Raw genomic sequence first — 24,279 nt, 5'->3', positions numbered from 1 at the left:
TCCCCCTGTGCCACGTGTGGTCCCGTCCCCATGCCATCCCCGTGTCCCTATGCCACGCCCGGGTCCCCCTGTGCCATCCCCGTGTCCCTATGCCACGCCCGGGTCCCCCTGTGCCGTCCCCGTGTCCCTATGCCACGCCGGGGTCCCCCTGTGCCGTCCCCGTGTCCCTATGCCACACCGGGGTCCCCCTGTGCCGTCCCCCTGTCCCCATGCCACGCCCGGGTCCCCCTGTGCCACGCGTGGCCCCGTCCCCGTGCTGTGTGGGGTCCCCTCTGCCCCGGGGTCTCATCCTGTCCCATGCCCAGGTCCCCCTGTGCCATCAGCGTCCCCCCCCCCGTGCCATCAGGGTCCCCCGTGCCGTCGGTGCCCCGTCCCCGTGCCATGCAGGGGGTGACAGCCACGCGAGGTGGGGTCCCCTCTCGTCCCCCCCTCGCCCCCCCGCCGCCGGTGACCCAGCGGAACCGGGGCTGACCCTGCCCCGGCGTGGGAGGCCGCAGCGGGGAGGCGTTTCCTCAGGAAACCCCCCGGCCGCTGCCCGCCCGCCGCCGCCGCTCGGTGTCACCGCTGTCACCGCTGTCACCGCTGCCGGGGGTGCGTGAGCCGGGCGGGCGCCCGCCGGGCTGGGGGTGCAGCCTGCGGGAGGGGGTGCGGGGGGGGCGAGCGGCTGCGCGCCGGGGGGGCTGCGTGCTCGTGGGGGGGGGGGGTGCGCGGGGGTCGGGCAGGGTCGCGGGCTGCCCACGGGGGGGTTTCCACGCTCGCGAGCGTCTCGGTGCTCGCGAGGGGTGCGCGGGGGTCGGGCAGGCTCGCGGGGGGTGCGCGGGGGGGGTTTCCACGCTCACGAGCGTCTCGGTGCACGGGGGGGGTTTGCACACTCGCGAGCGTGTCGGTGCTCCCGGGGGTGTTTCCACGCTCGCGACCGTGTCGGTGCTCCCGGGGGGTGCACGGGGGGGTTTCCACGCTCACGAGCGTGTCGGTGCTCCCGGGGGGGTTTGCACACTCGCGACCGTGTCGGTGCACGGGGGGGGTTTGCACACTCGCGAGCGTGTCGGTGCTCCCGGGGGGGTTTCCACGCTCACGAGCGTGTCGGTGCACGGGGGGGGTTTGCACACTCGCGACAGTGTCGGTGCACGGGGGGGTTTCCACGCTCACGAGCGTCTCGGTGCACGGGGGGGGGTTTCCACGCTCACGAGCGTCTCGGTGCTCGCGGGGGTGATTTGCACGCCCGCGGGGTTCCCACGCCGGGCTCCCGGGACAGACGCCCGGTGCCACGCAGCCGCGCCGGGTGCGGGTCAGCGTCCGCCCCGCGGGTGCCAGCGCGGTGCTGCCCCGCAGACGATGCCGCTGCTGAAGAAAACACCCAAGGAGGAGGAGGAGGAGGAGGAGGAGGAGGAGGATGGCGACCCCTTCGCCACCAACCCCGAGAGCCGCTACCGCCGCCGGGCCACCCTGGAGCGGCTGGTGGGGCTGGCACCCTTCGGCCGCGCCCGTCGCCCCCCGCCCAAGGACGGCGCCGGGACCGGGGACCGGGCGCGGCGGCGGTCGGAGGATTTCGGGCTGCTGCGGCGGCTGCCGGGCTGGCGCAAGGCCGGCGGGGAGGCTCTGGCGGAGAGGCCGGTGCCCAAGCGCGGGTCGCTGCTGCGGCTGGCCCTGGGGACACGGGGACGGCGGGGGTCCGCGGGCGAGCGCCCGCCGACGGCCGAGAGCGACCGGGTGTCCGACGGGGATGGGGACGGCGGGGGACAGCGGCAGGAGGGGCGCGGGAAGGCCGGGGAGCCGCTGTCCGGTGAGAGGGGACGGTGTGGGGAGGACGGGGGACGTGGGGACGTGGGGACGTGGGGGTGGGGACAGGGGACGTGTGAGCACGGGGACGTGAGATGTGGGCATGGGGATGAGGACGTGGGCATGGGGACATGGGACATGGGGATGGGGACATGGGACGTGAGCACGGGGACGTGAGACGTGGGCATGGGGATGGGGACATGGGGATGGGGACATGGGACATGGGGATGGGGACATGGGGATGGGACATGGGGACATGGGGATGGGGACGTGGGGATGGGGACATGGGGACATGGGGATGGGGACATGGGGATGTGGGGATGGGGACATGGGACGTGAGCGCGGGGACGTGAGATGTAGGCATGGGGATGGGGACGTGGGCATGGGGACATGGGACAAGCACGGGGACATGAGACGTGGGCATGGAGATGGGGACATGGGGATGGGGACAGGGGACGTGAGCACAGGGACATGAGACGTGGGCATGGGGCTGTGGGACATGGGGATGGGGACGTGAGGATGGGGACATGGGACATGAGCATGGGGATGGGGACATGGGGATGGGGACATGGGGATGGGGACATGGGACGTGTGAGCACGGGGACGTGAGATGTGGGCATGGGGATGGGGACATGGGGACATGGGGATGGGGACAGGGGACGTGTGAGCACGGGGACGTGAGACGTGGGCATGGGGATGGGGACATGGGGATGTGGGGATGGGGACATGGGGATGGGGACGTGAGGATGGGGACATGGGGACATGGGGATGGGGACATGGGACGTGAGCACGGGGATGTGAGACATGGGCATGGGGATGGGGACACGGGGACATGGGGATGGGGACATGGGGATGGGGACATGGGACATGGGGATGGGGACATGGGGATGGGGACATGGGGATGGGGACATGGGACGTATGAGCATGGGGACGTGAGACGTGGGCATGGGGATGGGGACGTGGGGATGGGGACATGGGGACGTGGGGATGGGGACATGGGACATGAGCATGGGGACATGAGACACAGGCATGGGGATGGGGACATGGGGACATGGGGATGGGGACATGGGATGTGTGAGCACGGGGACGTGAGACGTGGGCATGGGGATGGGGACATGGGGATGGGGACGTGAGGGTGGGGACATGGGACATGTGGGGATGGGGACATGGGGATGGGGACATGGGGATGGGGACATGGGACGTGGGGGATGGGGACAGGGGAGTAGGGTGTGCAGGCGTGGGGCTGTGGGACGTGGGGCTGTGGGACGTGGGGCTGGGGACACGGGACTCGTGGGTGTGGGGACGTAAGAGGACACGGAGGGACAGGGGCATCGGGGCTGAGGGACCCGGGACGTGGGAGACGTGGGACAACGGGGGGGTGCGGGACACGCTGAGACGGGGACCTGTGCTGCGGGTGTCGTCGGGTGCCACCGGCGCGCCCGCGGGTGCCCCCGTCCCCCCAGTGCTGGAGATCCTGGAGCTGATCCAGCGCCGGGAGCTGGTGGCGGCCGACGAGCAGATCATCGCGCTGGAGACCGAGTGCGTGGCCCTGTCCCTGTCCTCGTCCCCCGTCCCCGCGGGCGGGCGGCAGGCGCGGGACGTGGCGCTGCTCTACGAGGCCCTGCAGGCTCAGCTCTGGGCCGTGGTGGGCGAAGCGGTGCCCGCCGGGACCCCCTACCCGCCGCTGCGCTCGGTGGTCCGCGTGCTGGAGCAGGAGGACGAGGCCGATCGCCGGAACCCTCCGGGCACCCCGGGACGCCCGCGTGCCCTGCGGCGACGGTGGCAGGAGGCGGTGGGACGGGCGGCGGGCGAGAGGCTGGCGCAGGTGGCACCGGCCGCCGGGCTGGGCGCGAGGCTGGCGGCGCTGGCGGCTCGCTTGGTGGGGGACCTGGGGGTCGTGCGGTGCCACGTGGCCCCCGCGTACCCCCCCGAGTACGGCGCCTTCGGGGTCTACGCCCGCGGGTACCACCGGGCGCTGGCGCAGCAGCTGGGCGCGCTGGCGCAGAGACCCCTCGCCGTGCCCGACCTCTACCAGCTGCTCGACTGGCACAGCAACACCTACCCCAGGTGAGACCCCCCCTCCCGGCACCCGCTGGCACCCGCGGGACCCCGCGGCATCTGCCCCCCGCCCCCGCCCCCGGCATGCTGGGCACCCTGTGCCACCCATGGGACCCCCCCCCAGCACGCCGGGCACCCGGTGCCACCCATGGGACCCCCCCCAGCACGCCGGGCACCCGGTGCCACCCATGGGACCCCCCCCCAGCACGCCGGGCACCCTGTGCCACCCATGGGACCCCCCCCCAGCACGCCGGGCACCCTGTGCCACCCGTGGGACCCCCCCCAGCACGCCGGGCACCCTGTGCCACCCTGTGCCACCCGTGGGACCCTGCAGCATCCGCACTCCCAGCACACCGGGCACCCTGTGCCACCCTGTGCCACCCTGTGTCACCCATGGGACCCCCCCAGCACGCCGGGCACCCTGTGTCACCCATGGGACCCCCCCCAGCACGCCGGGCACCCTGTGCCACCCTGTGTCACCCATGGGACCCCCCCCAGCACACCGGACACCCTGTGCCACCCATGGGACCCCCCCCAGCACGCCGGGCACCCTGTGCCACCCTGTGTCACCCATGGGACCCCCCCCAGCACACCGGACACCCTGTGCCACCCATGGGACCCCCCCCAGCACGCCGGGCACCCGGTGCCACCCATGGGACCCCCCCCAGCACGCCGGGCACCCGGTGCCACCCGTGGGACCCCCCCCCAGCACGCCGGGCACCCGGTGCCACCCCGGGCGGGCGCTGTGAGGTCCCTGTGCCCGCAGGGAGGTGCTGGGACACCCCGAGGTGGGGGCCCTGCTGCAGGCGCAGGCGCTGGGGCCCCCCCTGCCCCCCGAGACCCAGCGCAGCCTGGAGAGCTCCTGCATCGCCGCCGTCAAGGTACGGGCACCGGGGCGGGCACCGGGACGGGCACCGGGATGGGCACCGCGATGGGCACCGGGGTGGGCACCGGGACGGGCACCAGGACGGGCACCGTGATGGGCACCGGGACGGGCACCGGGAGGGGCACCGCGATGGGCACCGGGAGGGGCACCGGGACGGGCACCGGGATGGTCACCGGGACGGGCACCGGGAGGGGCACCGCGATGGGCACCGGGGTGGGCACCGGGACGGGCACCGGGGCGGGCACCGGGACGGGCACCGCGATGGGCACCGCGATGGGCACCAGGGTGGGCACCGGGACGGGCACCGGGACGGGCACCAGGGGTGCTGGCACCGGGACGGGCACCGGGGTGGGCACCGGGACGGGCACCGGGGTGGGCACTGGGACGGGCACCGGGACGGGCACCGGGAGGGGCACCGCGATGGGCACCGGAGTGGGCACCGGGACGGGCACCGGGACGGGCACCGGGATGGGCACCGGGGTGGGCACCGGGACGGGCACCGGGACAGGCACTGGGACGGGCACTGGGATGGTGACTGGGATGGATGGGGACAGGAATGGGAGCGTCACGGGCACCAGGGGTGCTGGCACCGGGGTGGGCACCGTGATGGGCACCGGGATGGGCACCGTGATGGGCACCGGGATCGGCACCAAGGGTGCTGGCACTGGGGTGGGCACCGGGACGGGCACCGGGACGGCGACTGGGATGGATGGGGACAGGAACGGGAGCGTGACGGGCACCAGGGGTGCTGGCACCGGGGTGGGCACCGGGACGGGCACCGCGATGGGCACTGGGACGGGCACCAGGGGTGCTGGCACCGGGGTGGGCACCGGAATGTGCCCATGAGGAGCACGAAGGTGGCGCTGGGATGGGAACACAGCGGGCACCGTGGTGGCACTGGGATGGTCCCCGGGCTGGGGGCTTGGCAGGGGACTCTGCGCCCCGCCGTCCCCGTGCCCACTGTCCCCACGCCTGCTGTGCCCGGTGCCAGGTGAAGGTGGAGGTGGCGGTGGCACAGGAGCTGCAGCTCAGCGAGGACACGTGGGCAGAGGAGGCCTCCAGCCAGGAGCTGCACGAGGGACTGGCCACCCGCGTCACCGGGGTACGGCACCCGCCGGGCACCGGCGCCCCAGGGACCCCCGCTCTGGGGACCCCGGGCTCTGCGAGGTGACCCACAGCCCCGTAGGGGTGCTGGGGTGGCTGGGCACCCCACGGGGACACAAAGGTGCCAGCGTACCCTATAGGGACACCAAGGTGCTCAGGCACCCCATGGAGACACCAAGGTGCTCAGGCATCCCATGGGGACACCAAGGTGCCCGGGGACCCCATAGAGATGCCTGGGTGCCTGGGTACCCCAAAGGGACACCAAGGTGCCCAGGCACCCCACGGGGACACCAAGGTACTCAGGTACCCCATGGGGACACCAACGTGCCCAGGGACCCCATAGAGATGCCTGGGTGCCTGGGTACCCCAAAGGGACACCAAGGTGCCCAGGGACCCCATGGGGACACCAAGGTGCCCAGGCACCCCACGGGGACACCAAGGTGCTCAGGTACCCCATGGGGACACCAAGGTGCCCAGGGACCCCATAGAGATGCCAGGGTGCCTGGGTACCCCAAAGGGACACCAAGGTTCCAGGGTACCCCATAGGGACACCAAGGTGCCCAGGCACCCCACGGGGACACCAAGGTGCTGAGGTACCCCATGGGGACACCAAGGTGCTCAGGTACCCCAAAGGGACACCAAGGTTCCAGGGTACCCCATAGGGACACCAAGGTGCCCAGGCACCCCACGGGGACACCAAGGTGCTGAGGTACCCCACGGGGACACCAAGGTGCTGAGGTACCCCATGGGGACACCAAGGTGCTCAGGTACCCCAAAGGGACACCAAGGTTCCAGGGTACCCCATAGGGACACCAAGGTGCCCAGGTACCCCACGGGGACACCAAGCTGCTCAGGTACCCCACGGGGACACCAACGTGCCCAGGGACCCCATAGAGATGCCAGGGTGCCCCGAGGGGGTGGTGGGCTTTTGGTACCCCAGGGGACACCACAGTGGTGGCCGTGTCCCTGGGGGACAGCGGGCTGGTGGCTGTGCCCTCACCCCCAGCGGTGTCCGTGACCGCAGCTGCTGCGGGCGCACGTGGACCGAGCCCCCCAGATCACCCCCGAGTTCGGCGTGGAGATGGCACACAGCCTCCTGGGCGTGCTGGTGGCCTTCCTGCACAGGTGGGCACGGGGACACGAGGGGGACATATGGAGGGACAAGGGATGGGTATGGAGGCGTGGGGAGACCTGGGACATGGGGATGTGGGGACATGACAGGGGGTGGGCACCGGGGTATGGGGACATGAGGGGACAGGAGCTGAGCATGGGGACACGGGGATGTGGGGGGGGGGACGCGGGATGGGCACAGGGACGTGGGCACCGTGGGGGGACAGAAGCCACCGGGCAGAGCTGGGATGGCCCTGGGGGACACAGGGAGCACAGGATAAGGGTGGAACCTGCGCCCCAGGTCCTCTGGGTGCTGGGTCCCCAGGGAGCCAGCGTGGGTGACCATGTGGGTGCCCTCAGTTTCCAGCGGAAAGTGGAGCGGTTCCTGGAGGCCCCCAGCGAAGCCACCCCACCCGACAGTGCCACTGGCCGGGCCATCACCCTGGTCAACTGCTGTCCCCCCTTCAGGTGAGGCCACCCCGAGCACCCTCCCTCCCTGGGTCCCTGGGGTTCTCGGGGTGCTCAGGGACCCCGGCAGCACCCACTGACCACCTTGTGGCAGGACCTTCGCTGAGCGCCTGGCGCAGTTTGGGCACCCAGAGAGCGAGGAGCCCCGGCGCCAGGCCCACGCCGCCCTGGACAAGGTGACCCGGCTCTGCAACCACGTCCTCACCCAGCGCCTCTTTGAGGACCTCAAGGTGCCTGCAGGGCATGGGACAGCCTGGGGAGGGGACTGCCAGCGAGGTGCACCAGGATGCTCGGCAGGGTGCCCATCGGTTGGGTGCTGGTCTGGGTGATGCCCATGGGTGCGATGGTCATGGTGCCCATCGGTTGGATGCTGATCTGGGTGACGCCCATGGGTGCGATGGTCATGGTGCCCATCGGTTGGGTGCTGATCTGGGTGACGCCCATGGGTGCGATGGTCACGGTGCCCATCGGTTGGGTGCTGGTCTGGGTGATGCCCATGGGTGCGATGGTCATGGTGCCCATCGGTTGGGTGCTGATCTGGGTGACGCCCATGGGTGTGATGGTCATGGTGCCCATCGGTTGGGTGCTGATCTGGGTGACGCCCATGGGTGCGATGGTCATGGTGCCCATCGGTTGGGTGCTGATCTGGGTGACGCCCATGGGTGTGATGGTCATGGTGCCCATCGGTTGGGTGCTGATCTGGGTGACGCCCATGGGTGCGATGGTCATGGTGCCCATCGGTTGGGTGCTGATCTGGGTGACGCCCATGGGTGCGATGGTCATGGTGCCCATCGGTTGGGTGCTGATCTGGGTGACGCCCATGTGTGCAATGGACATGGTGCTCATAGGTTGGGTGCTGATCTGGGTGACGCCCATGGGTGCGATGGTCATGGTGCCCATCAGTTGGGTGCTGATCTGGGTGACGCCCATGGGTGCGATGGTCATGGTGCTCATAGGTTGGGTGCTGGTCTGGGTGATGCCCATGGGTGCGATGGTCATGGTGCCCATCGGTTGGGTGCTGATCTGGGTGATGCCCATGGGTGCGATGGTCACGGTGCCCATCGGTTGGGTGCTGGTCTGGGTGACGCCCATGGGTGCGATGGTCATGGTGCCCATCGGTTGGGTGCTGGTCTGGGTGACGCCCATGGGTGTGATGGTCATGACCCCCATCAATTGGGTGCTGCTCTGGGTGACGCCCATGGGTGCGATGGTCATGGTGCCCATCGGTTGGGTGCTGATCTGGGTGACGCCCATGGGTGCGATGGTCATGGTGCCCATCGGTTGGGTGCTGGTCTGGGTGACGCCCATGGGTGTGATGGTCATGACCCCCATCAATTGGGTGCTGCTCTGGGTGACGCCCATGGGTGCGATGGTCATGGTGCCCATCGGTTGGGTGCTGATCTGGGTGACGCCCATGGGTGTGATGGTCATGGTGCCCATCGGTTGGGTGCTGAACTGGGTGACACCCATGGGTGCGATGGTCATGGTGCCCATCGGTTGGGTGCTGATCTGGGTGACGCCCATGGGTACGATGGTCATGGTGCCCATCGGTTGGGTGCTGGTCTGGGTGATGCCCACGGGTGCGATGCTCTGGGTGGCCTCCCACCCCCCGGGCGCCACCCAGCATGCCACCCATGGGTGCTGGGACATCTCCCCACCCCAGCTTCCCCCTCCCCAGCCCTACTTCAACAAGCTGATGAAGCGCAAGTGGCTGACGAGCTCTGACGCCTTCGACACCATCGTGATGCTCATCACCAGCTTCACCCAGAAGCTGCGCCCGCTGCGCCCCGAGCCCTACCAGGTGGGTGCTGTTCTTGATGCCGCGGGGCGATCGCCACCACCCGTGGCTTCTGCTGACCCTTGTGCCGCAGGTGCTGGTGAGCGAGGTGCACCGGCGGGTGCTCATCGAGTACGTGCGGCCGCTGCTGCAGGTGCGCTTGGTCTGCACCTCGGCCAAGATGCGCGCCCGGGTGGCCGCCCGCCTCGGGGACGAAGCCCGCCAGCTCCGCGAGCTCTTCAGCCGCTTGGTGAGACCCCATCCCTGTCCCGGCACCCTTGGGTGCGCCTCTGGGTGCGGGGGTGACAGCGCTGAAGGTCCCCTGCGCCGGCAGGATTCGGCCTCGCCGTGGCTGGACTCGGTGGTGCCGCGGCTGAGGGAGCTGCTGGTGCTGGAGGACACGGCAGCGCTGCAGATGGAGGTGGGCGTCCTGGTGAGGGACTTCCCCGACGTCCGGTGAGTGCTGGGACACGGTGGTGGCCCTGGGGGGGTGGCGGGGGGGTGGCAGGACACCATGGCCCCGTAGGGATGGGAGTGGGGTGGCACAAGTCCCCATAGCCACGGCAGCAGGGTGGCAATGCCAGGCAAGATGCCACCTCCCCGCAGGGACTGGGGCACGACAGGGTGTCCCCCAGGCACGACAGGGTGTCCCCCCACGGGGACCGAAGCGGGGTGACAGGACGCTGCGTCCGTCCTTCCCGGCAGCCCCCGCCCCGCTGCCGCTCCCTCCCGGCCGCCCGCCGGGAAGCGGCCGCGGCCTCGAGCCAGGTCCCCTCCCGGTCCCCGGGTCCCTGGGGAGCCGGTGGCACGCGCGAGCCCGGCAGGACGCCGCCGCGTGCGGGGCTTTGAACAGGACCAGTCCCGGCTGCAACTGGTACCAGTTAAACTGGGGGGCAGGACTCGCCCCTGAGCTGGGTGGGACGCTGCGCCCCAAAGCTGGGTACAATCCTGCGCCCCAAAGCTGGGTGCAATCCTGCACCCCAAAGCTGGGTACAATCCTGCACCCCAAAGCTGGGTACAATCCTGCGCCCCAAAGCTGGGTGCATCGCTGCGCCCCAAAGCTGGGTACAATCCTGCACCCCAAAGCTGGGTACAATCCTGCACCCCAAAGCTGGGTGCAATCCTGCGCCCCAAAGCTGGGTACAATCCTGCATCCCAAAGCTGGGTGCAACGCTGCGCCCCAAAGCTGGGTACAATCCTGCGCCCCAAAGCTGGGTGCATCGCTGCACCCCAAAGCTGGGTACAATGCTGCGCCCCAAAGCTGGGTGCATCGCTGCACCCCAAAGCTGGGTACAATCCTGCGCCCCAAAGCTGGGTGCAACGCTGCACCCCAAAGCTGGGTACAATCCTGCGCCCCAAAATTGGGTACAATGCTGCGCCCCAAAGCTGGGTACAATCCTGCACCCCAAAGCTGGGTACAATCCTGCACCCCAAAGCTGGGTGCATCGCTGCGCCCCAAAGCTGGGTACAATCCTGCACCCCAAAGCTGGGTGCAATCCTGCACCCCAAAGCTGGGTACAATCCTGCACCCCAAAGCTGGGTACAATGCTGCGCCCCAAAGCTGGGTGCATCGCTGCGCCCCAAAGCTGGGTACAATCCTGCACCCCAAAGCTGGGTACAATCCTGCAGCCCAAAGCTGGGTACAATCCTGCACCCCAAAGCTGGGCGCACGCCTCTCCGGGGGAGCGGGGCTGCCGGCGGCGCGTGCCCCCGTCCCCTGAGCGTCCCCGTCCCGCAGGCGGAAGCACGTGGCGGCGGTGCTGGACGTGCGGGGCCTGCGGGGCCAGGCGGCGCGGCAGGAGATCCTGGGGGTGGTGCGGGACCTGGAGCAGAGCGAGGCCGAGCCGGGGCCGCCGCGCCAGCGCGCGTTCTTCTCCGAGCTGGCGGCGGCGCGCGAGGTGCGGTGCCTGCCCTTCCAGCTGCCGCGCCTCTCCCGCCTGCGCCTGCGCCGCCCGCGCGCCCAGCGCCCCGCAACGCCGCGCCTCTGAGCGCCCGCGGCGCCGCGCACCGAGCCTGGGAGCGACGCTGCGCCCCGCAACGCTGCGCCCCGCAACGCTGCGCCCCGAGCCTGGGAGCGACGCTGCGCCCCGCAACGCTGCGCCCCGCAACGCTGTGCCCCGAGTCTGGGTGTGATGCTGCGCCCCGCAACGCTGCACCCCGCAACGCTGCGCCCCGAGTCTGGGAGCGACGCTGCGCCCCGCAACGCTGCGCCCCGCAACGCTGCGCCCCGAGTCTGGGAGCGACGCTGCGCCCCGCAACGCTGCGCCCCGCAACGCTGCGCCCCGAGTCTGGGAGCGACGCTGCGCCCCGCAACGCTGCGCCCCGAATCTGGGCACGATGCTGCGCCCCGCAACGCTGCACCCCGAGTCTGGGAGCGACGCTGCGCCCCGCAACGCCACGCCCCGAATCTGGGTGTGATGCTGCACCCCGAAACGCTGTGCCCTGCGACGCTGCGCCCCGAATCTGGGCACGACGCTGCGCCCCAAAGCTGGGTGCTGAGCTCTCCCAGAGCGGGGTGCGATGCTGTGCCCCAAAGCTGGGTGCTGAGCTCTCCCAGAGCGGGGTGCTGAGCTCTCCCAGAGCGGGGTGCGACGCTGCGCCCCAAAGCTGGGTGCTGAGCTCTCCCAGAGCGGGGTGCAACGCTGCGCCCCAAAGCTGGGTGCTCAGCTCTCCCAGAGCGGGGTGCGATGCTGCGCCCCAAAGCTGGGTGCTCAGCTCTCCCAGAGCGGGGTGCGATGCTGTGCCCCAAAGCTGGGTGCTCAGCTCTCCCAGAGCGGGGTGCGATGCTGCGCCCCAAAGCTGGGTGCTCAGCTCTCCCAGAGCAGGGTGCTGAGCTCTCCCAGAGCGGGGTGCTCAGCTCTCCCAGAGCGGGGTGCGATGCTGCGCCCCAAAGCTGGGTGCTGAGCTCTCCCAGAGCGGGGTGCGACGCTGCGCCCCAAAGCTGGGTGCTCAGCTCTCCCAGAGCTGGGTGCTGAGCTCTCCCAGAGCAGGGTGCTGAGCTCTCCCAGAGCGGGGTGCATCGCCCCGGCCGCGCTCGGACCCCCCCCAAGGCCGGGGGGCCCCTGCGCTGCCCCCGCTCGGAGCCCCCGGGCCGGTCCATAAAAGGCGTCGGTGCCGTAAGTGACCCCGAGAGTCCTCGTCCTTCGCTCCGGGTCCTCGTGCGTGGGGACAGGGGACACGGAGCCACCTCGTGCACCGGGGCTGGGGGACACGGGGCTGGGGGACACGGGGCTGTCCCCACGCACAGGGGTTGGGGACACGGGGCTGGGGGACATGGGACTGTCCCCACGCACAGGGGTTGGGGACATGGGGCTGTCCCCATGCAGAGGGGTTGGGGACACGGGGCTGGGGGACACGGGGCTGTGCCCATGCAGAGGGGTGGGGACACGGGGCTGGGGGACACGGGGCTGTCCCCATGCACAGGGGTTGGGGACACGGGGCTGGGGGACACGGGGCTGTCCCCATGCAGAAGGGTTGGGGACACGGGGCTGGGGGACACGGGGCTGTGCCCATGCAGAGGGGTTGGGGACACGGGGCTGGGGGACACGGGGCTGTGCCCATGCAGAGGGGTTGGGGACACGGGGCTGGGGGACACGGGGCTGTCCCCATGCAGAAGGGTTGGGGACACGGGGCTGGGGGACACGGGGCTGTGCCCATGCAGAGGGGTTGGGGACACGGGGCTGGGGGACACGGGGCTGTGCCCATGCAGAGGGGTTGGGGACACGGGGCTGGGGGACACGGGGCTGTCCCCATGCAGAGGGGTGGGGACACGGGGCTGGGGGACACGGGACTGTCCCCACGCACAGGGGTTGGGGACATGGGGCTGTGCCCACGCACAGGGGTTGGGGACACGGGGCTGGGGGACATGGGGCTGTCCCCACGCACAGGGGTTGGGGACACGGGGCTGTCCCCATGCAGAGGGGTTGGGGACACGGGGCTGGGGGACACGGGGCTGTGCCCACACACAGGGGTTGGGGACACGGGGCTGTCCCCACGCACAGGGGTTGGGGACATGGGGCTGTCCCCATGCAGAGGGGTTGGGGACATGGGGCTGTGCCCACACACAGGGGTTGGGGACATGGGGCTGTCCCCATGCAGAGGGGTTGGGGACGCGGGGCTGTGCCCACGCACAGGGGTTGGGGACACGGGGCTGTCCCCATGCAGAGGGGTTGGGGACACGGGGCTGGGGGACACGGGGCTGTGCCCACACACAGGGGTTGGGGACACGGGGCTGTCCCCACGCACAGGGGTTGGGGACATGGGGCTGTCCCCATGCAGAGGGGTTGGGGACATGGGGCTGTGCCCACACACAGGGGTTGGGGACATGGGGCTGTCCCCACGCACAGGGGTTGGGGACGCGGGGCTGGGGGACATGGGGCTGTCCCCACGCACAGGGGTTGGGGACACGGGGCTGTCCCCATGCAGAGGTGTTGGGGACACGGGGCCGGGGGACACGGGGCTTTCCCCACGCACAGGGGTTGGGGACGCAGGGCTGGGGGACACGGGGCTGTCCCCACACACAGGGGTTGGGGACACGGGGCTGTCCCCACGCAGAGGGGTTGGGGACATGGGGCTGTCCCCACGCAGAGGGGTTGGGGACGCAGGGCTGGGGGACACGGGGCTGTCCCCACACACAGGGGTTGGGGACACGGGGCTGTCCCCACGCAGAGGGGTTGGGGACACCGGGCTGTCCCCACGCAGAGGGGTTGGGGACACGGGGCTGTCCCCACGCACAGGGGTTGGGGACACCGGGCTGTCCCCATGCAGGACTGAGTTCCTCGTGCGAAGCCTCGTCCCCCGGTGACAGCTCCGGGGCGGGGAGGAAGGAAAAGGCCGCCGGTGCCTCTCCGGGAAGCCACCGAGGGGGGGGACAGGGGGACACGACGGCTCTTCCCGGCATGGGGGTGGTCAGCCGGCCAGACCCCGGCGGGCAGCGGGGGGCTGAGGACAGCATGGCTCAGCCCCGGGCAGGATGGGACCCCGGGGGACAAGGCGGGGGAAGCCACCCTGCCCCCGCTCCATCCTGCCCCACCCCGCCCCGGCGCCCGGATCCGACACCTCGTGGGACACCCTGTCCCCCCCCCAACACTGGAAAACGCGGCAGGGGGACACAGCGCACGGCCACCCCCGCACCCCTCCTGCCACCCGCCTCCCCGAGGTCACCGTCACCCACTGCTGCCGCGAGCTCGTCAGGTCTCAGCCCGTCCTGGGGGGGCCATGGACGAGGCCACCGTGCCCGTCACCACCCCCCACCCCCCCCATGTCAAAAATAGGCGAGTGCCGGATCTGGCCAGGAAGGAGCAAGGGCTAAAAATAAGTGGCCCCGGCGGGAGCGGGGTCAGGGTCACCGTCCCTCGTGCCGTGGGAAGGGGACGGTGGCGGCGGGGGCGGAAGCGGCAGCGCCAGGCGGGAGCGGCGGGAAGGGACGGGGAGAGCTGGGGGGGGGACAGGGGTGGCCCCTGTGCAGGGACGGGCATGGGACGACGCGGGGGGTGGCACGGAGCTGGGAACTTGGGGACGTGCCACTGCGCCCAGGCACACGGGGACAGGGATGGAACGATGCAGGGACAAGGGTGTCACCATGCCCAGGTGAAAGGTGGCAGGGACGTCACCGCACAGAGCAGGACCGTGCGGGGACCTGGGGACAGTGATGGGGCCATGTCTGGACACGTGGGGACAAGGGTGTCACCATGCCCAGGTGAAAGGTGACAGGGATGTCACCGCACAGAGCGGGACCGTGCGGGGACCTGGGGACAGCAATGGGGCCATGTCTGGACACGTGGGGACGAGGGTGTCACCATGCCCAGGTGAAAGGTGACAGGGATGTCACCGCACAGAGCGGGACCGTGCGGGGACCTGGGGACAGCGATGGGGCCGTGTCTGGACACGTGGGGACAAGGGTGTCACCGTGCCCAGGTGAAAGGTGGCAGGGACGTCACTGCACAGAGCGGGATCGTGCAGGGACCTGGGGACAGCGATGGGGCCGTGTCTGGACACGTGGGGACAAGGGTGTCACCATGCCCAGGTGAAAGGTGGCAGGGATGTCACCGCACAGAGCGGGACCGTGCGGGGACCTGGGGACAGTGATGGGGCCGTGTCTGGACACGTGGGGACGAGGGTGTCACCATGCCCAGGTGAAAGGTGACAGGGATGTCACCGCACAGAGCGGGATCGTGCAGGGACCTGGGGACAGCGACGGGGCCATGTCTGGACACGTGGGGACGAGGGTGTCACCATGCCCAGGTGAAAGGTGGCAGGGACGTCACCGCACAGAGCGGGATCGTGCAGGGACCTGGGGACAGCGATGGGGCCATGTCTGGACACGTGGGGACAAGGGTGTCACCATGCCCAGGTGAAAGGTGACAGGGATGTCACCGCACAGAGCGGGACCGTGTGGGGACCTGGGGACAGTGATGGGACTGCACAGGGACAGATGGGGTTGGATCCCACCTTGTGGGGACAGGAATGTCACCGTGCAGGTGTGTGGGGACATGAACCCGCAGTGTCCCCACGGTCCCCGAGTGCACCCCCAGACGTGGAGGACAGCCCCCCCAGGGTGTGTCCTGGCGTGTCCTGGCGTGTCCTGGCGTGTCCCGGCGCGTCCCGTGTGCCAGCCCCGGCGTGAATCACCGGGCGCCTGACGTCAAGGCCTCGGGGGAAGGAAGGAAACCCCCCCGGCAGCATGGCTGGGGGGCCAGGGGGACCCCCCCCCCAACACGGCACGGCCAACATGGCCCCCACGCAGCACCCAGCTGGGCAGGGGACCCCCAGCCTGGGTGGGAACTCCCTCAGACTGGGCAGGGACCCCCGAAACGGGGCAGGGACCCCCCTCAAATGGAGGGGCGTACCCCTAGACTGGGAATGGGCCCCCTCCCAGCTGGGTAATACACTCCCAAAATTGGGAAGGAACCTCCCAAACTGGGCCAGGATCACTCCCCACCCCCCCACCCGTCGCTGGGTGCTGGTGCCCCCTGGCGGCCACCCGCGGGGCTGCAGGCGCCGGGGGCGTGGCTTGATGCATGTGGGCGAGGCTTATAACTTCTCATAATTCTATGCTATGATCTTCACAGCTGATTGGCAGCAGAACGGGGAGACAGCCCCCTGGGCTGCACCTCCCCAAGGGGCTCTTACCCAGGGCTCCTGGTCCCCAGGAACCCCGGTCCCTGCAGCTCCCGCTCCTCCGGGACCCCTCACCCGAGGGCTCTGTGGCCCCAGAAGCTCCCTGGGGCACAGGCTCCAGCATCTCCATGGCTTCATCACCTTGGTGCTCCTCTTTGTCCCCAAGGCCCTATGACCCCTCAGCCCACATCTCCAAGGACCCCAGGGAAGCTCCTCAACCTGCAGCTTCCGTGTCCCCAGAAGGTCCCCAACCCACTTCTTCCCCAAGAAGATGGGTGTCCACCTGGTGCCACCCTTCTGGCTGGAAAGAAGAGATAGAGGGCTGATCCGAAGCTGCTTTATTGGCCACGTTGGGATGGGTCAAGCACGGACACAGGGGCCAAGCTGGCCCCAGAACAGTCACAAATACAGCACAGGCAATAATAATAATAATAACAATAATAATAAAAAATTAAACATCTCCCGGGAGCTGGTAGCCCCACGCAACAAATATATATATATAATATATTGAGAGAGGACAGAGTCAATGCTGGCAAAGCTTGGTCACAAGAGAGGGACGGCGCGCGGTTGGGGATGCCAGAGCCACCGGTGGGACCCGTGCAGGGAGGGTGGATGGGGCAGAGTCGTTCACAGTTGGGTGGGGGACAAGCAGGATAGGAGCCCACCCAATGTTGCGGGTGCTAGAGAGGTCACCTGGAGGCCCAGCATCAGCAGTGGGGCTGGGACCCCCAAGGGGGATGGGGACACGGAGTGTGGACACCATGGAGGGGTGGAGACAGCGCATGGAAACCCGCTCCGGTGACGGAAATTTGGCAGGGGCACCTCCAGGGTGATGGAGATGCTGCAAGGAGCCCATGGGATGGTGCAGCTGTGGCACAAACACCTCTAAGGTGACGGAGGTGCCACAGGGACTCTCCAAGGGAGATGGAGATGCAGCAGACACCTCTAGGGTGAAGGAGCTGCCACATGGACCCCCTGGGACGACGGAGATGACACAGACATCTCCAGTGTAACAGAAATGACACAGGGACCTTTCCTTGGATGAGGGAGATACAGCATGGGCATTTCCAAAGTGATGGAGATGGCACAGGGACCCCCTCCATGACAACAGATATCAGGCACAGACACCTCTGAGGTATCATAGATGCCACGGGGACCTTCCCAGGGTGACTGAAATCAGGCATGGACATCTCCAGAGTGAAGGAGATGCTGCACGACTCCGCATGGGATGATGGAGATCAGAGCCAGACACCTCTAAGGTGATGGAAACACCTCAGCAACATTGCCAGGATGGTGGAAATCAGGCATGGACATCTCCAAAGGTATGGAGACGCTTTATGAATCCCCATGGAACAATGGGGGATCCAATGGGGATCAGGGATGGACACCTCTACGGTGATGGAGACACCACAGGGACATTCCCAGGATGGTGGAAGTCAGGCATGGACATCTCCAAAGGGATGGAGATGTTGCATAAAGCCCCATGGGATGGTGTGGACTGGGCACAACACCTCTAAGGCAACGGAGACGACAAAGGGATCTTCCCAGGTGGATGGAAGCTGAGTAGGAGCATCTCCAATGCAAAGGAGATACTCTGTAAAGCCCCATGGGATGACAGGGATTGGGGACAGACACCTCGAAGGTGATGGAGGCACCACAGGAACCTTCCCCGGGTGGTGGAAATTGGGCAGAAACATCTCCAAGGGGATGGAGATGCTGCATGAACCCCCATGAGAGGATGCGGCCTGGGGACAGACACCTCTGAGGTGATGGAGGCACCACAGGGACACTCCCAGGGTGGTGGAATTGGGCAGAAACATCTCCAAGGGGATGGAGATGCTGCATGAACCCCCATGAGAGGATGCGGCCTGGGGACAGACACCTCTAAGGTGATGGAGGCACCACAGGGACACTCCCAGGGTGGTGGAATTGGGCAGAAACATCTCCAAGGGGATGGAGACGCTGCATGAACCCCCATGAGATGATGGGGACTGGGGGCAGACACCTCTAAAGCGGCCAGGAGACCGCACAAACAACGGACACACATCATGGACACCTCCAAGGCGCCAGCCTCCTCGCTGACGCCCCACATCCAGGCACCAAAGCTGCCCTTCAACCTCACCAACACCCCAACCTCTGGGACAAGTGATCCAAAAAAACAAAAAAAGGGGGAGGAGGGAAAAAAAAAAAAAGCCAAAAACCACAAAAAACCACCACCCAGGGAGGAAGGAGGTGCCCATTTTTGGGGGGGGGACCCCGTTCACAACGCGAGGAGCGAGGGAGAATTCAAGGAGTCCGAGGACTGGTCGCTGCTGCTGCTCCGCTGATGCGAGGCTCCGCAGGTGGCTCCCTCTGGGTGGGTGAACACAAACGAAGACGTATAGGATGGGTTAGGTGGCCCCGAGGGGACCCCGGGTGCGAAGCAGCAGCTGGGGAAGGGGCCCTGGGCACTTGGCTGGAACGGACCCGGGGGTAGGAAGGCGACGGTCCCCGCCGGCTCTTCCTTGCCCAGGGTGCTCACCTCGGCGGGGCCGGCACCCAAGGAGCCGACGTCCTCGAAGGGGAGCTTGCAGGCTGGGGCGTGGGCCACCAGGACGAACTCCAAGCGTTCCTTCTCCTTCTGCAGCTCGGCGATTTCCGACTCCAGCTCGGCTTTCTCTTCCTCCAGCTGGTCTGTCTCCTGCAGCAGCGGTGGGGTGGGGTGAGACGGGCTGCGAGGGATGGCCGCTGTGTCCCCCCCCCCGTCCCCAAGGTTGGGGACATCACCCTCCCATGGTCTCCAGGACAGGGGCATTTCTCCCTCCGGCATCCCTGGGTGACCATCTGTCCCCTTCTGATGTCCCTGTTCCTGGGGATGGCACTGTCCCCTCTCCAGCATCCCTGGGTGCCCCTCTGATGTCCCCTGCTGCTGGGGATAGCGTCCTCCTCCTCCAGCATCCCTCTGTCCTTCTCCCGTGTCCCTGGCTCCTGAGGACAGCATTGTCACACTCCAGTCTTATCTTCTGATGTCCTCAGCTCCCAAGGACATCATTGTCCCCTTCCAGTGTTCCTTGGTCCTGGAGTCACTGTTGTCCCCACCCAGCATCCCCAGGACACACACCCCAAGGACATCATTGTCTCAGCTCCCAAGGACATCATTGTCCCCTTCCAGTGTTCCTTGGTCCTGGAGTCACTATTGTCCCCACCCAGCATCCCCAGGACACACACCCATAGGCTTCTGTCTCCTCCAGTACAGCCAGGTCCTAGGGACGTCATTCCCTCCAGTGTCCCTTGGTTCTGAGGACACCACTGCCCCGTTCCAGTGTTCCCAGCTCCCTGGAATCAGGGTCTACAGGCATCGGTCTGTCCCCTTGTGACATTCCCAGCTCTGAGGGCGTCATCATTGTCATCATCATCCCCCTCCAGTGTCCCTTGGTCCTGAGGACACCGCTTCCCCACCTAACAACCCCAGCTCCCCTGGATCTGCATCCGTGGGCATCGACCTGTCCCCCTCAAACACATCCAAGAAGGGGATGACAATGTCCCCAGGACATGTCCCTCAGTCCTGGAGACACCGCTGTCCCCATCTGCTCCCACGGGCTTGTTGGAAGGGGACAGGTTGATGCCTAAGTCAACCACCCCCTTCCAATGTCCCCATGGCCTGAGGACACAACTGTCCCCAAACATCTCCGGGGACTTACCCCCGTAGACATGGACCCATGCCCCTGTAACGTTCCCAGCCCCTGGGGACATGGCCATCCCTCCACTATCCCAGGCAGCCACCAGTGTCCCCCCCAGACACCCCTGGCTGTGGTAACGCCGCCGTCCCCCGTGTGTCCCCAAGCACTCACCGCCTGCAGCCGATCCGTCAGCTCCCGGCGCCGGTTACGGCACTTGGCCGCCGCCAACTTGTTCCTCTCCCTCCGCACCCGACGCTTCTCCTCCTCCTCCGGTGTCAGCTGCCAGAGGGACAGGACCATCAGCTGGGTGCCCAAGGTCCCCCCAACTCTCTGAGCCCCCCCATCCACCCAGGGGACGGGGATGCCACTCACCGTCTCCTCGCGGCTGCGCCGGGGCCGGGCGCGGGTGGAACGTGCCGGCGGTGCCGCCGGCCCCGTGGTGAAGGCACCCATGCCTGGCGTGGAGTAGCTGGGTCCCGGGAGGTCGTAGGGATCGACGGGGGGTGGGTGCGCCATAGGTGCCCCTGGGGGCTGCGACTGGGCCACCGAGGAGATGAGAGTGGGCTGCACCATCCACTGCAGGTCCTGGCTGGTGGTGATGGCCGTCACCGTGGGCACGAAGGAGCCGGGCATGTCCCCCAGGCCGCTGCACTCCTGTGGAGAAGGGGGGGGTCAGATCTTGCCCAGCAGCACCCATGAGTGGGCTGGCACTGCCACCCTCCCACCCTGCACGAGGGCCTCACCACCCCGGCACCAACACGCAGGAGCTCCCTGGCTCTGATGCACGATGTCCTTACGTCCCTGGCACCAGCACACAACACCCTCAGGGCCCTGGCACCGACGTGCAAAGCCCTCCTGCCCCTTGCACCAACACACCAGTCCCTCCTGGCACCGATGGACAACACTCACGCCCCTGCCACCGACGCGCGAGAGCTTCCGGCACCAAGGTGAAGGAGGTCCCTGGCACCAAAGCACGAGGCTCCCCGTCCCCTGGCACCGATGTGCAAGAGCTCCCCAGCACAGACACACGATGCCCTCACGCTCCTGGCACCGGTGTGCAAGGGGTCCCTGGCACTGACGCCCCGGACCCTCGTGTTCCGGGCACCAACGCACAGCAGCCTCCTGGGGCTGACGTTTGGCAAACCCCGTCCCTGACCTGCAGCAGCTCCCTGGCCCTGATGCACGACGACCTCACGCCCTGGCACTGGTGTGCAAACACTTCCCAGCACCCACACATGAAGCCCTGGTGCCCCTGGCACCGACGTGCAAGAGCTCCCCAGCACCCACACATGAAGCCCTGGTGCCCCTGGCACCGACGTGCAAGAGCTCCCCAGCACCTGCCCTCCTGCCCCCAGCACCCACGTGCAAGATCTCCCTGGCACCTACGCACGATGCCCTCCTGCCCCTGGCACGGGTGTGCAAGAGCTCCCTGGCACTGATGCTCACTGCCCTCGTGCCCCTGGCACCGATGCTCACTGTCCTCGTGCCCCTGGCACCGACATGTAAGAGCCCCCCATCACCAATGCCCTCCTGACCCCAGCACCCACGTGCAAGATCTCCCTGGCACCTACACACGATGCCCTCCTGGCCCTGGCACGGGTGTGCAAGAGCTCCCTGGCACCGATGCTCACTGCCCTCGTGCCCCTGTCACCAACACACAACACCCTCAGGTCCCTGGCACCAACGCACGATGCCCTCGTGCCCCCGGCACTGACACATAGGAGCCCCCCCCGCACCGATGCTCACGGTCCTCGTGCCCCTGGCACCGTGCAGCAGCACTTGTGCACCAGCGTGCAACCCCCCGGCCCTGGCACAGGGGGGCACCCATTCCCCCCACCCCCCCCGGCCCTGGCACAGGGGGGCACCCATTCCCCCCCGGCCCCGGCACAGGGGGGCACCCATTGCCCCCCCCCCCCCGGCACAGGGGGGCACCCATTCCCCCAACCCCCCCCGGCCCTGGCACAGGGGGGGACCCATTCCCCCAACCCCCCCCGGCCCTGGCACAGGGGGGGACCCATTCCCCCACCCCCCCCCGGCCCCGGCACAGGGGGGGACCCATTCCCCCACCCCCCCCCGGCCCCGGCACAGGGGGGGACCCATTCCCCCACCCCCCCCGGCCCCGGCACAGGGGGGGACCCATTCCCCCCCCCCCCCCGGCCCCGGCACAGGGGGGGACCCATTCCCCCCCCCCGGCCCCGGCACAGGGGGGGACCCATTCCCCCCCCCCCGGCCCCGGCACAGGGGGGGACCCATTCCCCCCAAACCCTGGCCCTGGCACAGGGGGGGGGACTTATCACCCAGCTCGGGTTCCCCCCCCCCTCGGGACCCCCCTTCTGCCTCCAGCTGTTTGCAGCTGGCGCTGCCCCCCCCGCCGGGGCACACCCGAGGGCGTTGGGGGGCACTGAGGGCCCCCCCAGATCACACCCAAAGCCCACACGGGGGGGGGGCAGGCACTAAGCCCTCCCCTTTCCCTGTTGCACGGTGCGGGGGTTGGACTGAACCGGGCTGCGCCGGTGCCCGTTGCCGGGGGGGCAGCACTCAGCCCCCTCCCCGGGGTGGGGAGCCCCCGACCACGCTCCCACCCGCCGCCGCCCCGCCCGCCCGGGGGGCGTGGCCTCCCCGACTGTGGGTGTGGCCACGCGGTGAGGGGGCGTGTTCCGCACACGCACCTCCCCCCCCCCGCCTTAGCAACAGGGGGGCGGCCGCCGCCTTCCAAAATAAACCCGCGCGCGCCGTGCGTGCGCCGCGTCATCACGGAGGGTTCCAGCGCGTCACGCGTTTACGCACGACCCCGCCCCCTCGGCGCCGCTCGCCCGCCCCGCCCCCTTCCCCCCCCCCCCCCCGCAGCGCGGGGCCCTCACCTGCGCGGCCGCCGCCGCCGCCGGGCTCCCGAAGGAGTCGACCGAGGAGAGGTACTGGGACTCGGCCGAGGGCGAGGAGCTGCACCGGGACCCCGAGTCGTAGTCACCGGGGAAGCCTTGGTACATGGCCCCGGGGGCGCGGGGGCCGCCGCGCCACGCCAAGGCTGCGGGTCAGGCTACCGGCATCCCGGGTTACCGAGCACCGCCCCGCTCCTCCGCCCCCCTCGCCGGTTTAGGGTGACGGGTTTGGCGGGGGGGCAAGGTCTCTCGGTGCGAGGGTCCCGCTGCGGTCTGGCGTCCCGTGGGAAGTCCCGCTGCGAGCGCCGGTGTATCCGTCCCAGGCTCCGGTTCGCCGGTGCAAAGTCCCGCTGCGCTGCCACCAGCTCCGGTTCGCCGCTATGGGCCCCTGCGCGTCCGTGCCAGGCCCCGGTTCGCCGGTACAAAGTCTCGGTGCGTCCGTCCGAAGCTCCGGTTCGCCGCTACAAAGCCCCGGTGCACCCGTATGAGCCCCGATGCATCCGTCCCAGACTCCGATTCTCCGGTACAGAGTCCCGGTGCGCCTCTACAAACCCCGGTGCGTCCGTTTCCAGGCTCCGGTTTGCGGGTACAAAGTCTCGATTCGCCGCTATAAGCCCCGGTACATCCGTTCCCAGGCTCCGGTTCTCGGTGCAGAGTCCTGGCTGGCCGCTATAGGCTCCGGTAAATCCCTTCCCAAGCTCCGGTCCAGCCGCTACGAGCCCCGGTACATCCGCTGCCCAGCTCCGCCGGTGCAAAGTCCCGGTGACGCTCCCGCCGCTTCCCCCGGTCTCCGCTTTTTATGAATGAACCGCTTACCACCGCGCCGCCGCTTTATACGGCGGAGCCCCGCCCCCTGTGCTGACGTCACGCCCCCTGCCGCCGCCGTTCCGGGCCCCCCAGGACCCCCCGGACCCCGCAGCCGCCGTCGCCGCCGTTGCCCCTGCCGTTCTGCGGCCCCGGGAGCCGCCGCCGCCGTTAAGAGGCTCCGCGGCGGGCGGGGAACGGGGGGGATCCCTCGCTCCGCCCCTCCGGAGTTCCTGTGACGCAATTAGCCATATATGGGCTTGTCTCGGAGTGTTTGTTTGGTATCCTAGCAATGACGTCACAGGGAATCCCTTCGCCGCCGCCGCCGCCGCCGCCGCCGAAACGCGTATTAATAGAAACGGGCTCCGCGGTTCTAGAAACGGCCTGAACCGTCCGGGGCGACGGCCCCGCACCCCCGGTAACCCCCCCGGTAACCCCCCCGGTAACCCCCGGGGCTCCCCCCCAACCTGCTGACCCCTCCCCGGGGTCCCCTCCCCACCCGGTGCCCCTTTCCCCGGACCCCATCCTCACCCGGTGACCCCCCCCGGACCCCATCCTCACCCGGTGACCCCTCCCGGTGACACCCCCCCCCCCTCGGTGACCCCTCCCGGTGACCCCGCCCCGGGGTTCCTCCCC

At 68.8% G+C, this 24,279-nt stretch overlaps 2 protein-coding genes across 3 annotated transcripts; one reads left to right on the top strand and one right to left on the bottom strand.

The window, feature by feature from the left end:
- The first annotated feature begins 1,335 nt into the window (after nt 1-1,335).
- EXOC3L2 (exocyst complex component 3 like 2) lies at nt 1,336-11,170 on the top strand. The gene is made up of 11 exons (XM_075446129.1): nt 1,336-1,783; nt 3,243-3,846; nt 4,604-4,718; nt 5,715-5,825; nt 6,852-6,952; nt 7,298-7,405; nt 7,500-7,635; nt 9,084-9,206; nt 9,277-9,432; nt 9,517-9,638; nt 10,921-11,170. The coding sequence occupies exons 1-11, from the start codon at nt 1,336-1,338 to the stop codon at nt 11,168-11,170; spliced, it is 2,274 nt and encodes a 757-aa protein (XP_075302244.1).
- Nucleotides 11,171-16,632: 5,462 nt separating this feature from the next.
- Nucleotides 16,633-23,707, bottom strand: FOSB (FosB proto-oncogene, AP-1 transcription factor subunit). Of its 2 annotated transcripts, XM_075446172.1 has the most exons (5): nt 22,822-23,707; nt 20,333-20,614; nt 20,132-20,239; nt 18,823-18,981; nt 16,633-18,653 (listed from the first exon to the last, which is right to left on the bottom strand). In XM_075446172.1, exons 1-5 carry the CDS (start codon nt 22,945-22,947, stop codon nt 18,588-18,590), a joined length of 741 nt encoding a protein of 246 aa, XP_075302287.1. In that variant the 5' UTR covers nt 22,948-23,707; the 3' UTR covers nt 16,633-18,587. The 2 variants fall into 2 exon arrangements, with proteins under 2 accessions (XP_075302287.1, XP_075302286.1); XM_075446171.1 differs by having other exon boundaries at nt 16,633-18,981.
- Nucleotides 23,708-24,279: the final 572 nt, after the last annotated feature.

This window comes from Opisthocomus hoazin, chromosome 39 (assembly GCF_030867145.1).
Source record: "Opisthocomus hoazin isolate bOpiHoa1 chromosome 39, bOpiHoa1.hap1, whole genome shotgun sequence".
NCBI classification, from domain to species: Eukaryota; Metazoa; Chordata; class Aves; order Opisthocomiformes; family Opisthocomidae; genus Opisthocomus; species Opisthocomus hoazin.
This window is presented reverse-complemented; position numbering and strand designations above follow the sequence as displayed.